Genomic DNA, 18,168 nt, shown 5'->3' with positions numbered 1-18,168 from the left:
ATACATTTTTATAACCCTGTTAATCGCAGTGTTATACTACAACAACCACCCCTATTATCCTAACCGAAATAAGGAGATCGAACTATTCGTGGTGTCGATTATTATAATCGTAACGGGAATTTACGACTCCCGTTGAGGCGTTTTCTAGCGACCGCGTCTCCCCGCGATAGCCCGAAAATACATTAAGAATTAATGTAAATTGTATTTTCAGGTTTGGTTGTCCTTAAAACTTCTTTCAGAGAACTTACGATGCAAAGTGAAAAGTAAAAAGGGAACAGAGTGACGATATATCTGGGTTTACATATTTTTAATTGCAATATCATATTTACAGCGTATCATGGAACATTGTAATTACAGAAACATTGTCTTACGATACGACGCGAGTTGTATATCGTTCTAAAAGTGTGGAGTCGAATGCGACCACGTATCGCTTTAGCAAAGTGCATCTGACGATATCTTTCTACGAGAATCGCGTTTATTTATTAAATAAAGATGAGAAATCGCGTTATTATCTTCAATAGCGGTCGCGTGATATTCGTGCGCGCACATTCAGTGAAAATTCTCTGAGTGAAAACCGGAAACGGTTTTCATCATGTACGTACTTACATCCATCGTCTAATTCATACGTTCGTTCTATACGCATGACAAAAAAAAACATGTCAAATATTTTTTTCAACAACTACGTCATTATACTTAATTTTCTTCAAAATCTACGATTTACATCCGGGGGATAGTCCCTCGCCTCGTCAGCAATTTTCGAGATTGTCGTTCGATCGAGATAAACTAACGCGATAGAATTTCCCTTTTCTCCCACGAAATTCGAGCTGAAAAATGACACGAATACTGAAGATTCAGGAACGATGCGATCTTTACTATCTTAAGCCTTTTCTTCTCGAATTCTCGCGTTAATTTTCGCGATAAAAGCTTCTCTGTCGGCCTCCCCTCAGATTCGTAATTGATCACGTTTTCAAGTGACTTTGATCCTTCTCGATTCCGACTACGACGAGGAATAGAAACGGCTCGATGGATAGATAGGATCGTTCGTTTAATTATTCACTGTTACTCCCGCGAGATGATTTGTCCAGGTCGTCGCGGCGTTATCCTGCGCCTGGGCGCTAAAAGTCCACCGAGTCCTCTGGTTTCCTCGTGTTTTGTGCTCGCTGCTGTGCTCGTTTCAGCCGATGTGGCTTCGGTCGCCTCTGTTTCGCTGGAACTGTCTGCTTCCTCGGACGCTTCCTCCTGGCTAGATTGGGCAACTGGTGCCTCGGTTACCTTACGACGTGGTAACAATGGCGATCTTCTCGAAGCAAGCGACACTGGCGCCCTGGTGGTTGTTTTTGGATGTACTTGTAGTCTGTTTCGATTTCGCAGTTTGTTTAGAGGGTTCACAGTGGTGGAACGCGTTGGCGGCGGGCTGGTCTCTGCCGGTGCCTGGAAAAAAAAATATTTTGAGTGAATGGAGAAATTGTTAATAGTACAACGCACAAGCGTTGGAGCATTTTCACGAACCGCTGTATTTTCATAGCCATAACCAACATTTTCGTGGTGTATCGTGTATCGACTATTGAATTACAGACCGATGCTCGTAGCTTTTCCAACGTGCAAGAATAATTGAACATGAAATTGACTGACTGAAATTGACGACAAGAACGATGCAAGGCATTCGTCGTACGTAACTGGTATTCGAAAGATGAGAAACAGACGCGAATTAGTGTCAAAGCATGCACGGCATGTGACATTTTGCGAAAGGGCATTTAGTGAAAGCGAAATGCAGAGAGAAGTTTGACCGAGGGACATTCAGGCAAACGTGTTTACGAACAGTGTTTACAAGGTATCTTACGATTTTCTCGCCAACAGCAGCATAATCCAACGTTACAGAATACTATAGAAAATGTATAGTATCTTCTGTCTACCAAACTGTTCAAGACACTGTATGAATATTTCCCAAATATAACATCACCGAGTATTTTCGTTAATTTTTCACAGAATCGGCATTGTGTACCGCTATGAAACGATAAATCTTCACGCTTCCTTCTGAGTACAATGCCTTTTCATTTTAACTCTCCGCCTGCATACACCGTTTTTTTCCGTATTTTTCTTACATTTTTCTGTACTATAATAACGTAGCGATAAAAACTACTGTTTTATTTCTGTGTTTTATTATGAAACTTCAGACTATTGGAAGAGTGTTTAAGAATTTTGGGTGATCCTTCGAAACACGAAGACCTAAAATAAACTAGCTAAGGATTTGAATTACCGTCGTATGCAGTCGACGCCAGCAAAGAGAAGGTTGCAGACGGAGGAAGACTTAAAAATCGTCGGATATTTCTGCTGCTGCGCTGTGTATCATCGATCGTGTGTATGTCCCTTAAAACTCACCTCATGAGTCTCCTCTTCGGTCCCCTCTCCCGCTGGCTCATCGATAGACGATTCTTCCTCTTTATCTGCAGGCAGCGGCGTGGTAGTCGTAGTGGTCGTCGAATGTCCCGGTTTGGTTCTCAGATTTATCCTCGCCCCAGGTTTAATGACTGGTCTGACTCCTGTGGCCGGAAGTCGCCCACGAACAGTAGACTTTGGCGCGGTCGTAACAGATTCCTGCGCGGTTTCCTTCACTGTTTCCGAGCGAGTCGACTCTTGGCTCTCTTCGCTAGCGTTTGGAGCATTCGTAGTTGGTCTTCCACGTCGCCGATTGATGTTTAATTTATTGAAAGACGGTCTTGATATTCCTGACGGTCCATTGGAGGCGGCGGTCGACCCACCATTCGACGTGGCTGGTGTCGTTGACGAGACGGATCTCGTGGATCCAGTGCCACGAAATCTGCTACGAGTACCGGAGGAAGGACGTTCCGCGTGCACTGAGCTGGAACTCTCTTTCTGCACTGCGTCCTCTTCCACGGACGTTTGTTTTTGTCCAGGACGGTTTCTCTTGAAACCACCGCCGTTCGAACCGTTTCCTCCGAAGCGGTTTCGTGTACGCGGCGTTGGTTCCGCCGGAGCTTCGGTGGTTGTCGTACTTCCGCTTCCGTTGGATTTGAATCTGGAGAAGGAAATAAGACGCTGTTGAATCTGAATCTAGCAAAGAAAATTGTCTTCCGCTTGCGAGTGACTCGCGCATGATACCATAAATTTCACATCTTAATTTCTATTAATATTCAAAGACGATTATATTCATATTCGACGATTTTTCCCAATGTTAATCGCAACGTTAAGGAATCAGATCGTCGTACAAAAATCCTTTGTTTCAAATCTTTTCCTACCTATTTCTGGAACCTGTAGTTCCCCCTATTCCTGGCCTCCTGAACTTTCCCCTGCCAGCAGGTGCCTGAGTAGTTGTAGTAGTAGGAGGTTCGGTCGTCGTAGTCGTAGTAGTCGTGGTGGTACTAACAGTAGTAGTTGTAGCAACCGTAGTAGTCATTGGTTCGGTGGGTGGCGCCGCAGTGGCGATCGTCGTGGGTTCCAGGGTCACCGTGGTGGCGGACATTTCCGTCACAGCTGCCAGATCGGTAGTAGCTTCCTCGTTAGAGATCGTAGATTCGTCTGACGAAGAATCGGTAGCTCCGCTGCTAGACGCGTCCACCAAATTACTTTGACCCTGTTGCACGAAAGCGTACAAGTCGAGCGCCACTTTGTCCATCGAAGACGGATACTCTGTGGTTGGATCTTCCGTGGCAGTTGAAGCGGTGCTTGCCGAAGTCGTTGAAGAGGAATCCGAGTCTTCGTATTCTTGCTTCTCCAAGGATGGTTGTTTGTCTCTGCTCTTCTCTGTTGACGAAGACGGTTCTTCTGTTTGCTCTTCTTTCTCTTCGCTACCGCGCGAGGATCCTCTGACTGCTTCACCTTCGGTCTGCAAGGAAATATAAATACATAGCTGTTCCGGATACGCTCAACGGATAATTGTTATGAATTCTATCTTTAGTTATACGAGTTGTAGCATTAATATTAAAGAAAGATACATTTAAAAAAGCGGTGTAATAATTACTTGAGGCGACAGTGTGGTGATCGGTCTCCTCCTAGTCGTGGGAGCGGGCACGTCCTCGACCAGCTCTTCTACAGGAGCAGGTTCTTGGACCCTTTGTGGTCTGCCGCGTCCTCTAGCTGTCGCTTTCTCTTCTCCATTGTCCTCGTTCGGAGTAACACCGAGAAATCTGACGGGCCCCTTAGGTAGAACCTGAGGAAACTCCGGACCCTCTTGATGCGTTCGAAAACTGCTTGAGTCAACGAGGTCTAGACCAGGTCTAGGACGATTCCCGCGGGTTCTAGAAGGTTCCGTGGTCGCCGTGTTGTGATTCGATCGTGATCTGTTGTCGTACGAGTTTGTAGCTATATTTATTACTCGAATAGCAGCGCGAAGGAAAAATGGAAAGGAAAGAGACGTTGGTTAAGGTTTCACATGAAACACGCACCTAGGTGGAAATCTAGTGTTCGTAGGTAACCTTTCTTCGGAGACGTCTTCCGCGTCGACCAATTGCCTGCCTCTGTTGTTAGTGCGATTTGGTATCACTTCGTTGCTGGCAGGTTCCACCGTGCTGGACCTTTCCACGTTACTGTACTTGCTTCTGTTGGCGGAGGATCCTCCACGCCTAGGCGCGGACGTAGTTCTAGAAGGAACGTCGTAAGAATTGGTGACAGCAGAGTCCGCTGTACCCGCCTTGTTCTCGTCCTCCTCGTCATAGTAATAGTATACGTACTCGTATTCGTAGTCCTTCCCGTTCGGTCCTTTCTTTACCTGTTGTAGCCACAATTCTACATTAATTCTGGATAGATATTAGGTTGTCCGAAAAGTTTCATTCGTTTAACAAGGTGATAATAGATGAACAACAATTTCTGTTTTATGTTACTTTATTGAATTAGGTATGATTCATTTCGTTCTATTTCTATTATTATGTTCGCGCATGATTCAATAAACTAATATTTGGGGGCACTCGGCAACAATGTAAATTGCCGAAGCGAAGTGCCTAATGAGTCATCAATATCCCAACGGTCTTTCCACCGAATGTTCGAGGAGAAGGCGTGCGTGGCAACGGTGGCGAGCGCCTAACAAACGCGTGGATAGTGGGGATATTGAGGGGCGACAAAAAGAAAAGAATCGAATCCGATCGACAGTTAGGTTCGAACCAGGAAGCGATAAAGTCGAGTCGTTACCGGGCAGCGAGATTGACTAACGAAGTCGAGAGCGATACGCGACGCGATCAAAAGAAGGCACTTGTTAATAAATATATTGTTGACCTAAACATCGAGTGATTATTTAACGCACTACACCCAATATCACCTCAAATATAAAACAAAAAACATTGTGCGTCTATTATTTCCTTATAAAACGAAAGAAACTTTTCGGACAACCTAAACGAGAAAAGGATAGAGGAGTTTCTTTGATCTATGACTTTTATCGGTTGACTAGCGCGAGAAATGATCGGCTATTGGACGTAAGAACGCGTTAAAATGGAGAGGAATTGTCACCTGGATGCGCGAATTCGTTCCAGCGGGCACTAAACTGACGTCGCTGAAGTCGCCAAAGTTGCGTTCGTGGAACGACGTTTCTTTACCATCGTCACGGATGATGTTCACCGGGACGAAATCGAAAGCGCGCGCCTCGCGTGGCGTCGTGAGAACCGGCATCATGGTAGTCGGATACTCGTCGCTGAAAATCAACGAAATTCGATGATCAAATTTATGCAGACTCAACTTTAACATTTCAAACGACTGCTACGACTTTCATATATTCATCGAAGTTTTTTACGATAATCGTTCAAGCATATTGGCGAATCGGTGGCGAATCTAACGTTGAAACAGCAAATGTCTTTACCTGATGTGCACTCCAGGAATGACCGAGTCTTTGTTACCCTGCAGCCGCGATCTGTGCGTATCCGATCTTCGGATACCATCTTCTTGAAGGACTCCGGTGTCGCCGAAGTTTTCCAATTCGACGCGAACCTGCCGTTTCGCGTTGTTACCGTTAGTCGCTTTGTCTTCGTCGACGAAATCGAAACGTCTGACTGGATCCAGATCGCCCGGCTTCTTATCGAAACTCTCGAACTTTGGTATAACCTTCTTCGCGTGTTTCCCGTGCTTCGAGATCGTTTTTCTTTCCACGTCGACCACGTCGTCGTCGTCCTCGTCGTAATCCCACGGCCGTGCGATGTTCTCCGGCACTTTGTGCGAGGTTACGAATTCTACGAACGTTAGGAAAAGAAAGCAACGTGAAAGACGTTGCTCGAATAATTGAACGCAGCGGAAAATAAGAAAAGACATATTACCTTCGATGGACACTGCTTTACTTCGAGGCCCATTGTCTGCCAGCGTATTTGCGATGGTACAGGATATCCTGAATCAACAAGAATTCCACTTTTATTACCATTCTGAATTCCTTTGCTTAACCCTTGAAGACTATCGTGAAAGTTGGCTTACGAAAGTGTTCGAATGCTTAAGTGCTAATTAATAAAAAAAAAAAAAAATAATTCTAAAGCAGGTAGCTAGCAAATTAATTTGGTAGCGTGCAATGGGTTAAGATCGTAGCGAAATCAAACGCATTATCTCCGAGAAACCCGTACAGATTCTACCACGAGACAACGCTCGGTATGGTGAAAGTTCGTGCCTGGCCGGTGAGCTGGAAGCTGCAACCAACTTGGCTTGTCCTTTTTCAACTCGTACTCGATCTCTAAAACTGGCGATAAGCTCCCTTAGACTTAAAGTTCAACCGCAAACTTATCAGTTTTATCTATTTAATTGCGGGAAAATACACGATTGACGGTTCATTTGTGTCCATAGTTTCATTCATTGCAAATGGCTGACGCGATAAATGATAGCAAATGCCGAGTTTAATTTAAACAAATAGTAAATGTATAGCGTTTGTAACATCGTTGCGATCATTTTTCTACTCTTCTTAATCCAGTTCTTTTTTTTATTTAAACAATTAGAAACTACATATTCCGAGATTATTTCTCGGTAGAATTGCACTTTATCCATCATCCAATAAATTGCAATTATTCTTTTATTATATTTCCCAATGAACAAGTGGAATTACTAAATAAAATACTAAACGACGTTGGGCAGAGAAATTCGATATTCGCGATTATCTAATCTTTTAATTTAAAAAGGACGAGCTACTCTAAACTTTCACCTATGATGACCTTTGAAAGTTGGGCAAAAAGCAATTATACGGGTGAATTAATGATTCGTGAGATAATATTGCCAACGAATGTGAAATGATGGGAGAAACCATTTTGGTAGTTGATTTTGGTTTGCGAAATGATGGATTTTTCTGGCGCGCGAATAATTTAAATGAAAGAAAAAGTCAAGGTCGTCTAGTAGCGTGGCTGAGAATACGAGCGCGACCTCGTCCTCCTTTGGCTCAAGGTTGTTTGCACGGATTCACGCAAAGGTCCGAAAATTTCATACGATCGGCATCCATCGATCCGCTTATCGTTAGACGATCTTGTCGCTGATCGAACGAGAAGCAAATTTGTAAAAGCGTCGATGCGAAAGGGTAATTTGATGATGTACATACGTCGGCCGATTTGGCGAGACGAGACGAGAATCCCACGAGAAGAGGGAGAAAAGAAAAAAAGAAAAGATGGAGCAGCTACAAGGAAACGAGTTATCCGCAAGGTCGATCGGTTACGATCGATTACCTCTGTCGATGAAGGAGAGCCGCTACTGTAAAATTAACCCTCTGACATTGTAATAAAGCAACGGATTTTTACGTACAGTCAGCCAGAAAAATCCACATCTTCCTCTCATTTCCAGATTATTCGCGCGATAATTTATCTCGATGAAAATTTTATCGAATCGCTTGATCGTAGAAGATTTGCTCGGATAAAAAGTGTATTTATTGAATTGGCGTTATAAGTGATTGCGGATTTTGCCATTAGGTGGCATTTGTCAATATATTTGTCAATACGACCTAATGACAAAATCCTCAATCACTTAGTTGCCAACCCAATATTAGGACGAACGAAACGCCAGAAATATTTCGCCGGATGTGAAATACGTTTGCAAGCTTGTTTTACGCGTGCAATTGTAATATCCGCTTTTACAATGAACTTTTACTCGGCATCCGAAAGAGTATCGCTCACTGGCAAAGTAATTGTTTTAACAGATTAATAATGCGAAGAATACGCGGTTTACTGTTCTCGTTAAACAAAAAGAATAATAGTCGTGCGAAATATTCGAGATCCTTTTCCATTGTATGCGCTTCGGCGTGTTTCCGTTCGATAGAAAGTCGATGGCTTCGAACAGTTGTACCGCGACATTTGCGAACACGATCGAAAGCAACGATATATGTATATCCTGTCTCTTGCGTGTACGATCGATCGATCGATCGATCAAACGCTGATCCTACCTGTAGATATATAAATATTATCGTAATTGGACAAATTGTTGTCGGAAAAATCAGATTTCCATTTTCGCCTGGTTACCGACCTATCGATTTAAACACTTTCATTTTACCAAGCGAGAGCCTGGCGGAAAAAATCTCCTATCTGCTTGCATCATCTTCTTAACGGATTTATCGAGATCTAATTAAATCAGATTTAGAAGAAGACGGTATGCGGGCTATGAAGAAACAGAGAAGATGTTAAGACGAAGTTTTACGAGAGAGAGATGGGAAGGTTGAGCTGGAGACGCAAGCACAGCGATAGAATTTAGCGTGTTTCCATATGGAGAAAGCTGTCTCGCTCACAAGCCACTATCTACGTAAGCATACAACGTGTATACGCGGTATCTGCAGTGGCACGAGACACTCGCGTTACGTAACTCACAACATTACCGCGAAAGCCTATTTGAAAATCGGCAAATATTTTTTGTCCCACTGGTGCAACGTAATTTTATGAATCGCGCGTTAAACAGCTTTGCAAACGTTCGAGGATGTAATCGAGAGAACTTTCTATTTAACCTGTTTTCCACTGTTGCGCAAATCGCATGGAGATGTTGGAGCAACGAGAAGAAAAAAAGAACCACATTTCCCTATATATTTAGTACGATTTTTTCGACAACTAATTTTTCTTCCATTGAGATTCGTCGACCAGGTTGCAAGAAAAATTTCATTCTCGTCGATTTCGTAGAATTCAGAAATTCTCGTCGCATTGAATTGTTACATTCGTCGATACCTTTCCCACGAATACAGACGCTGCAACGACAGTGGAATCGGCTGTTGGCACGAAATTCTATCTTCCTCTTGCCATGAAAATTTCTCCACATACGCGAGATATACTCGTTCTTCAGGAAAATTGCCGAGATATGCCGGAAAAGGGAAACACGACCAGCTGAAACAGCCGAGAGAACAAAGCCACGCGGACTGTTTTTTCCAGACTACGTTACCGGTTAATCACCATTCTCAGCAGACGTCGTTAGCAGCGCGGACGAATACTTGCCGAAAATGAAAACAGCAGCGCGATAATGTCACTGCGCCCCATTAGCCGCGCTTTCGAGCGCGACGGCTTGCGAAATAATTTCCAATGCTGCACCGTGACGATCCGTGATTTACCATCGCCGTCGACTTCTCCATAAAAACGTATTCCTTCGAACGTTAAAGTTCAAGGATGTTCAAAGCCGAAGAAACACGATATACAATTGTACTTACAAAAGAGCGAATTTGATCCACATGTTGACTTATTCTGCACTTCTTCTTGCTCTCGCTAGTTCCTCGACGATGTAAAGTAGAAGATGTGGTGGTGCACGTTGGTCGAGCAACCTTCGAAACTTCGCACCAGCGAATACTATCGTAACGGAAGAAACGACCGTAGAATACTGGCAACACGTTTTGTCACCGGACACTCGCGGTCATCGTTGCCCTTTCTTCTCGACGACACTCGGCTTCCAGCTGCGACGATCCGAGAAACGAGCCGTGTCTCTCCGACGAACGCCACGACCTGTACCTTCGATACGTTTCACGCGTTCTCTCTCTCTCTCTCTCACTCTCACTCTCTCTCTCTATCTCTCTCTCCCTCTTTTTAACCCGACGTGACACGCAGAGGACTCTCCGACTATGTTGTACGAAACTACGAGAAGAGAGACACGGATATGGAAAAGGAGAGAAAGAGAAGCGGAAAAAGACCACCGGTGTGTGTATATATAAAAGTAAGAGGTAGTCGAAGGACGTGGTGAGGGTATGAGAACGGCGGCGAATGCAGGCCTCTACTTATACGCCACCCACCACGGCCACCTGGAGTACACCCCACCAGCCCATGAAAACTGGACACCACGTAGTCGAACTCGACTCGATGTACGCCACTCGAGAACGAGACTCAACAGATCCTGACTATTTGGTTGGTTACTCACTGGAATCGCGGCGAGCGAGTTAGCTGCTGGTTTACCTAGTTAACCGTCTATTCCGCCGCAGAACTCTCAGTTTTATTCTCAGACAGATCCAGTTTGCTTTGTATCGTATCATTCGTCCACCGTCTTCTTACATCTACCGTTTCCACGTTTATGTGAATCTTTGTGTTTCGCTGTTCTTTCTCCTTGCTTTTTCACCTCTTTGTTTATATCGATCTTAACCATCGTAAAGATCGGTCCATCTCTTCTTTGTTTTTTTTTTTGTTTTTTTTTGCTTCTCCCGACGACCTTTGCAAAGATCATCGGACTTGTCCGTTTTCCCTTTCGTTCGCAACGGAGATTCGTTTTCTCGGGTGTTGGAGGAATCGCGGGAATTCCAAGGAGGTGTCGACTCGGTTTTTGTTCGGCGTAACCGCTTTCACGAATCGCGTGAATCATATGGCGGTGTTGAAAGGCACTGCTCGCGGCAGACGAGCGAAGATTATCGAACACAGACGCAGCTAGAACGTTGACAAAGTGAAAATGCTCGGTCTTCCTCCCAGCAACCGGCTGCTTTTCTTTCGCCTCGCTTCGAGGATTCCACGTTTCAAGGATTCAACTAACATCGCTCTTACTTTCATCGTGTACCGCTACCTGTATCTATAGTATCTGAGTGGTTTGTTGCGCGAAATTTTCCGCCTTTTCCATCGAACGAAAGGTCGACAACGATTAGTCGATCGCGTTTCCAGAGCTTCGCGATCGGTATCGTAGGTGTCAAGGCCCGGTAGAGCCTGCGAGTTCCGTAATCCTACACATACAAAGTATCGAGGCACAGCGACGAGAACCAGAAGGTAGGTGCCGCGTTAAAGGTCTTTACGTCTCGTTGCGCAAGAAGAATGTCGATCCATTAGGACCAGGCCAGGCCAGGCCATGCCACGATAATCCGCGATCAACTATACCCAACATTCGCATTGACATCGTTTCTTTATCATCTTTCTATCCCCCATCCCTCTTCATTTACGTTTCTAATCATTCTTCTATGTAAACTCGTCACTCGAATCCTGCACGAAACTTTGCAACGCTGTTGTAGACTATTTGAAGGTATTAGAAATTTCAATAATCGATAAATCCGTAGTAGACGAAGAACATGGACAACCTTGCCGCTTGAGACCATTTTAGACACCTGGATCAAGGTTGGAATGTACACGTTGGATCGTTTAGCGGTGTATTGCGAAAGAGATTGGAATCGAAAGTGGAGGTTTGGTGTCTATTGGAGGAGGATAGGATAAGATTAGACTGAATGTCGGATATTTGGATATTTGAATGTGTTTGATCACTCGCTTCTCTTCCATCTGATGTAATTAAAAGTTAAACGATGCGTTTATTATGTGTAGCGTGATTACGTGTTGTAACGTAGATACACGGGGAATCTAGTTATATATAAACAAGTAAAGAAGTAAATAAAGGCCGTGGTTGATACACGAAGCGACAGAAACTGCTACGAATATGTATAGCTACGAGACTTTCTCTCGACAAGGAGAGCACTCGTGCGCGCCCCTTTACCGAGCAAGCACGCGAAGCGACAGAGAACAATGTCTTCTCTCGTGCGTTATTACACTACAATGCGACCCAACCCGAGTCAAGTTAGGCTTGTTCCTCGATCGAGGCTAGCGAATACGACTTGTGCAAGTAAAGTCAAACGGCGGTTACGAATTCGCCTGGTCGTATATGGATGATGGATGAATTAGCCACGCTCGATTACCATTCAACCTGGCGCTTACTATATCCGCTGCACCTCGGACCTTCTGCGTACAAATCGAAGGCTAAATACGGTCGGCCATTGACTGTACGCGCCCGTGAACACAGGTGCGTCGTATACCAGAAATTACGACCGGCATTCTCCGGCCAGAAGGACGCTCTCTCGTTTCAACCGAGCTATTACCTTCGTTCTTGCCTTCGTTTTTTTTCCCTAACTCGCGATCATCGCCAGCAGCGTTTCGCAAGGATATTCGTATTTTACTCGAATCTCTGCTACGCAAAACTTTTGCAAAATGAATCAAGCAGCAGCGGATGCAACTGTGTATGACGCATCGAGCAAACAGCTTTACGTAGGCACGCTTTTTGCACGAAAGAATGTTGGCGTAGGCAGATAGTAACCGTGATCCTGTTGTATGACACTATTTCTCTATGGTTCGCGTGGTGTTCAAAGCGAACGATCGAATAGTCGAATCTGCAAGAAAGAAGCCACATCATCGTACAGGTTTCGTCTTGTGGAACATATCCAGTAAGAGAAGCTGAAAAAATTAATACGAGGTGGTGTTAGATGTAAGTACCCAAAGAATACTCTCGATGTTCAACAAAAAAGTTTATTAAACAGTCAACAGTCGACAATCGACAGTCAACAATTAACAGTCAACAGTCAACAGTCAACAGTCAACAGTCAACAGTCAACAGTCAACAGTCAACAGTCAACAGTCAACAGTCAACAGTCAACAGTCAACAGTCAACAGTCAACAGTCAACAGTCAACAGTCAACAGTCAACAGTCAACAGTCAACAGTCAACAGTCAACAGTCAACAGTCAACAGTCAACAGTCAACAGTCAACAGTCAACAGACAACAGTCAACAGTCAACAGTCAACAATCAACAGTCAACAGACAACAGACAACAGTCAACAGTCAACAGTCAACAGTCAACAGTCAACAGTCAACAGACAACAGTCAACAGTCAACAGTCAACAATCAACAGTCAACAGTCAACAGTCAACAATCAACAGTCAACAGACCACAGTCAACAGTCAACGATCAACGATCGACAATCAACAATTACGCTTTTCGAATGTGTTTGCTTTGCTGTTACGCTAGACCCTTTGCATTTCGCCATTCGAAACGGAATAAATCTTTTGTTCAAAATCCAACGGATTTTTTTCTTTGTTGCCGCTCGATATCCCCACTACGCACACGTTCGTTAGACGTCCGCGACGGTTGCCGCGTATGCATTCTTTCGAATATTCGGCGAAAGGACCATAAGGATATCGATGGTACATTGGGCATGTCAGCCTTACGGTTTGATGGTAAGCGCTTTGTGTCGCGAAGCCGTCGAAGTCGTCGAGTGCCACCACAAATACCAGGGTGGATATTTTTTAAATTTTTTGTTAGAAACTCGAACAACGGTATCGACGGAATATCCAAGTTGACCGTGAAATCTATCGATGAAATCACGACGGTTCGTACGAGATACATACGCGGCATAACATATCGATGCACGCGTGTACGGGATACTCGTGAACAACTCGAGAACCTTGACTGCACTTTCGCGGAACTCGGCCTGCATTTCAATGGACCTTCGCGATTCGCGCGATTTCTCGATACACTTTCGAGAGACGTTTGTTCGTGGAATTTTTTCAAAAGTTATCTATAGGGAAATTTCCGCAGTAACGTTGCAAAGTTCCAGAGGACGTCGAGGTTGTTGCACAGTAACCGCTCGTCTTGTGCACGTGAACCGACATTGAAATACGCGTTTCCAAGGAAATTCTTAACACGGATGATGCTTTAACGCTAAAAGCCCACGCCTTTTCGATCGGCGATTTACAACGTGGCGATGCCGGATTCACTTTCTCCGTGTTCGCGTTCTAGGTAGCATATGTAACTACAAAGTTCGTGAACACGAGCGTGGCTCATCGAACGCCGCGCCTCGTGCGTCATCCTAATCGAAATTAAGTTGGATGACAAGCCAAGATCGAAAGCGCACCGTGTACACGGTACGTTGGAAGAACGCGATTGCAGAAATCGAATTTACGTTGGTTCAAGTTTGCCACTGGCTCGTTATAGCGGTGAGCAACTATTTCGAAATTCTACTCGTTTAGGTATGACGCGGACGACCGATCTTTTCTCCAGTTTTCGCCATAGGTTCGCGATGTTGGGATAGCAAACAGACTACGATGCTTGCGTTCCTTGCACGGTATGACGTTGTAGCAACCTACCTGAAGACAAATTCAATTTCTCGGCGCGGAGACAACGCCGTGTCCCAACACCGATGTAAATTATTTTAGAAATAAATCAACGCTCCTCCAATTTTATTACATCGCGATATCCTGCAACGCGAAGAAACGGCACGTACGTTGCAAAAGAGCGTGTCCGATGCGAGAAGAAGGCGCCGATACATTTCGTTTCTACTTGGGATTTGCTTTTACAAAATTCACTTTCTCTGGTCACGGGTGTGTCCGACGCTTCGAGTATCGCCAGGATGTGGTCGAGATCGAGGATATTGGCGATTCTTGGTCGATGTCTACGATACCGTTTCGTATTATCTACGGTTGCTGATCAGAGCTTCGACACAGCTCGTGCCTTCTCTCAAAATGTGACGCGTGTTCGCCATCAGCAGCTGTATCCTAGAGAAATGAAATTTCTACCTGCGATTCTAATTCCATAGCCGAGTACTATGCTCTGTCTCGATGGTAATAGCAGATGGACGCGGTGGACGCGATTGGCCATTGCATCGGTGAGAATGCAGGGTATCGAAGTGAAATCTGCAAGTTGCAAAACATCCTCTCGACGTAAGGTCGAACACGACCAGCCCGTTCAATGTTAAGGACAGCCAAGAACCGGAATCTAAGACACGTGTGAATATCGTGGATGACTTTCGCTCTCCAACACAATAGGCGCCATTTTGCATCTTCCACGAGGCTTACGAATATTCGGCCGCAACAATGCGTTCGGCGTCGTTGATAGTTTTCGATTTCTTTGGGTAAGCGCGATGATGAAACCTGCCGAGAGGCGCCTTCAGGAATTTCATGGAAAGTGCCTTCCATCGTCATCGATTCTACCTCCCACCGGTCGACCGGTCCGGATGCCTTCGTTTTTCATTTCTTTCTTTTTCTCTTTTCATCCTCTTTCATCTTTTGGCAAACGAGTACGGCCAAATGATCGACGAGTCGTGGCATTTGCATAGCAGAGGTGAGAACAGTAACGCCAGGGCCATATTTGCGTCATACGGTTTCCTCTATTCCCGACTATCGTAAAACAGCGTGGTAAAGCCAACCGTTCGCCACACCATTCACCATGGCGAAGAATCCGTGAAAGTGGTCACGTGCGTATATTTTTCTACGATACGTTGAATAGTCGTTACTTTATTACGTAAGATGATGTCGCCTAGATTACTCGTAGATCTTTCTACGCCAACCAAACACTCTTACTCTTCTTTCGTCTACTCTTGACTATTTACGATAAGGAATGCGCCTCGGTAGGTACATTTCCCATTCTTCGATGCGTTTTTAGTCGGTGATCGGCGAGTCGCGTTTCTTTTTTTCCAATTTTTCAGCATGATTGAAATAAGGCGAATTTCACGAACTAAGAAAACTTTCAACGCGCCACTTTGCTCTTGCGAGTGTGAATGCGTTGGTTCGTTGTAAGGAACTAGCGCCAGGGAAGATTTTACTGATACATATTCCGGTTTCGCAGAACCGGACATCAACTTGACCTAGATTTCGCGTTGACGATCGCCAATTTCCATTACGTTTCGTTACGCGGCCACCGCAGATGGCACGACCTTAACATTGGTGTGTATATTGCTACACGGTGGCAGGTAGGCGTTGTAGCCCGTGCATCGAACGATATCGATCTTGGAAAACCTCCTAAGATTTCTTAACTCTTCGATGATTCTCCATGGTTCTTAATGAGTCACGTTGTAGATAGAAATTGAACAGGATGCTGCAAGAAGAAGGCGACTTTGCTTTTCGGTAATTTGGCAAACCGGCCGAAACCAACTCGAAAGTAATTAAAGTTGTGCACACACGCGCGTCGTAGAGTAATCGCGTTACGAAACATTGTAAAATGTAAGTTGCCTTTCAATGGATCGATACGCTGAAAATTAGGACGTGGATCGTACGTTTGCAACTTTGCATCACAACGCCCTTACGTCGAACCTTTGGGACGCAGAAACGCGCACGGATACGATATCAGGGAAAGCGAACAAGGATCTCCGCTCGGAGAAAGTCCTTTCCTCTTCCTCTCCATCGAGCAATGCTTCGTTTTATTCTGGGCCGTCGGCCGTATTATCGCGCCAGACGTAATGCTCGTGTTCAGAGGTCGTAAACAAGGCGTTTGTATGCCGTGGGCCCTAAATTCACGCCACGAACCAAGTGGAGAGGATTCCGTAACATATCTGGAAATGAGGAAGTCTCCGACGCAAGTTTCTCATTCTTCGCTTTCGTCTTATTCTAAATCATAGTCATCGCGCATCATGCTCGTGTTCACAGGTCGTAAACAACGTATTTGCACGCCATTACGCAGCGTGACCCGTGAATTCGTGCAACGAACGATTTTGAGAAGATTCATAAAAATGAAGCACGGCGGATCTGGCGAATCATCTTCAGGAGATAAAAGATGCGGTGGGATGTCGAAGGGGCAAAAAAGTTCTGGCTGAAAGAGGAAAAGGAAAAATATACGTTGCCCGGAAAAGGGGAAAGCTCGTCGAGATACTGCGAGGAGGAACGTGAAATGATAGATGGAATGAATTTCAGTGTCGAAGAAATGAAGATGTACAAGCTGGTTAAAAATAGAGAAGAAAAGGAGGAAAAGAAGGAAAATCACCAACAGAGAAGCTCAAGAGCGGAAGACGAGGGTGAAGATTTGTGGACCTTGAATATATAAATTATGTTTTCAAATACAAGGTCTAGAAACAAAAGAAACATAAGTAAATTTCAATTGCTGTTTCAGCTAGAGCTACAAGGTTAATTTTTTGGTAATGTTCTTTGTTATAAATACGTGCTCTCTATCATAGCTTCTTCTATTGTATCGTAAGACTGTAAGAGTGAGGATCTGAATCATTATACTTATATTTATACCTTTATTTATTTCAATATATTTATCTATTACAAATTCCTTCGCTCTTTATTCTATGAATCAACCTCAACGATCAGCAACTGACGCATGGTAAAAATAACAGATAGACAAAGGATAAGCGGAATGAATAAAGCGTAACGAGTAAAATTTGTATAGGAAGATATTTCAAGACAAAGAGGGAGAATAACCAAAGAATCGATACAACTGTCGTATAACCGTATTATGTTCAGTTTTAATCAGTTCTAACTTTGTTTCTGTGTATAGCAAGTAAAGCCAAGTTCAATTACTTGACCATCAGCCTGAGATAAGTAAGCGAGTCTGCAACTTAATTCTATTATTCTTCACTTTCGTCTTATTCTATGTCGTAGAATCTCGCTTCTTCGCTTAACCTACAAAAATAAAGCTGACGGTATATCTTTTTACGCGCTCTTTCCACTCTTTTCTCTACTTACCATCGTCGATCTTCCTTCAACGACTCGATGCCTTTTCCGCTCCGTGTTGTAAGAGGCGTCGCGTTTGAAACGTTTTCAAGAGCATCGAAAAGAACGATAAATCCGATTATACGTGCCTTTCAAGCAGGTGAGCACAAGAGCTGACGAGCTCCGCTAAATGAAGTACAATTACGAGTTATTCTCGTCGCGCAGACGTATATTTGCCTGGGGGAAATGCACCATACAGCTCATAACGAACAACCGAGCGCGCCGCGTTACAGTTTTGTGCAATATAATGAGAAATAATACCGTTGCATTTCTATAATCGTTTCCTCGTTTCGCAACAACTTTCCGTTTTGCGACACGAACTGTTGTTCACCGTCTTCTCCCGTTGTTCTCCTGAGAATACAATTTATGTCCTCTTTTAGTTCTTAGCGCACTAAGGTGTGGTGTTTTAAGGTGGCTTCCTTCCAATTTCTTACTTCCACGTTTCCATTCTTCGTTTTTCACGTCCACAGCAGCTTCTCTCTTCTCTTAGTCTATGGCTTTTTAAAAATCCGTATCGATTTTACGATTTCTTTAAGTTTCATTCAAATTTCAGTCGATCTCCATTCAATTTCATTTCATTCATTCAATTTCAATTC

General features: G+C 44.2%; 2 protein-coding genes across 3 annotated transcripts; one reads left to right on the top strand and one right to left on the bottom strand.

Annotated features, from left to right (window-relative positions):
• Nucleotides 1-290: 290 nt before the first annotated feature.
• LOC126925225 (mucin-5AC) lies at nt 291-10,155 on the bottom strand. Of its 2 annotated transcripts, XM_050740559.1 has the most exons (10): nt 9,578-10,155; nt 6,255-6,322; nt 5,804-6,170; nt 5,458-5,638; nt 4,689-4,726; nt 4,404-4,598; nt 3,980-4,298; nt 3,258-3,844; nt 2,380-3,037; nt 291-1,431 (listed from the first exon to the last, which is right to left on the bottom strand). In XM_050740559.1, exons 1-10 carry the CDS (start codon nt 9,598-9,600, stop codon nt 1,060-1,062), a joined length of 2,808 nt encoding a protein of 935 aa, XP_050596516.1. In that variant the 5' UTR covers nt 9,601-10,155; the 3' UTR covers nt 291-1,059. The 2 variants fall into 2 exon arrangements, with proteins under 2 accessions (XP_050596516.1, XP_050596515.1); XM_050740558.1 differs by having other exon boundaries at nt 4,404-4,726; nt 9,578-10,152.
• Nucleotides 10,156-12,660: 2,505 nt separating this feature from the next.
• On the top strand, nt 12,661-15,678 carry LOC126925926 (uncharacterized; the record flags this gene model as incomplete). The annotated part of the gene is made up of 1 exon (XM_050741937.1): nt 12,661-15,678. A coding segment is annotated over one exon (1,011 nt), but the record flags the coding sequence as incomplete, so codon positions are not given.
• Nucleotides 15,679-18,168: the final 2,490 nt, after the last annotated feature.

The sequence above is a fragment of the Bombus affinis genome, chromosome 16 (assembly GCF_024516045.1).
Source record: "Bombus affinis isolate iyBomAffi1 chromosome 16, iyBomAffi1.2, whole genome shotgun sequence".
NCBI lineage: Eukaryota > Metazoa > Arthropoda > Insecta > Hymenoptera > Apidae > Bombus > Bombus affinis.
This window is presented reverse-complemented; position numbering and strand designations above follow the sequence as displayed.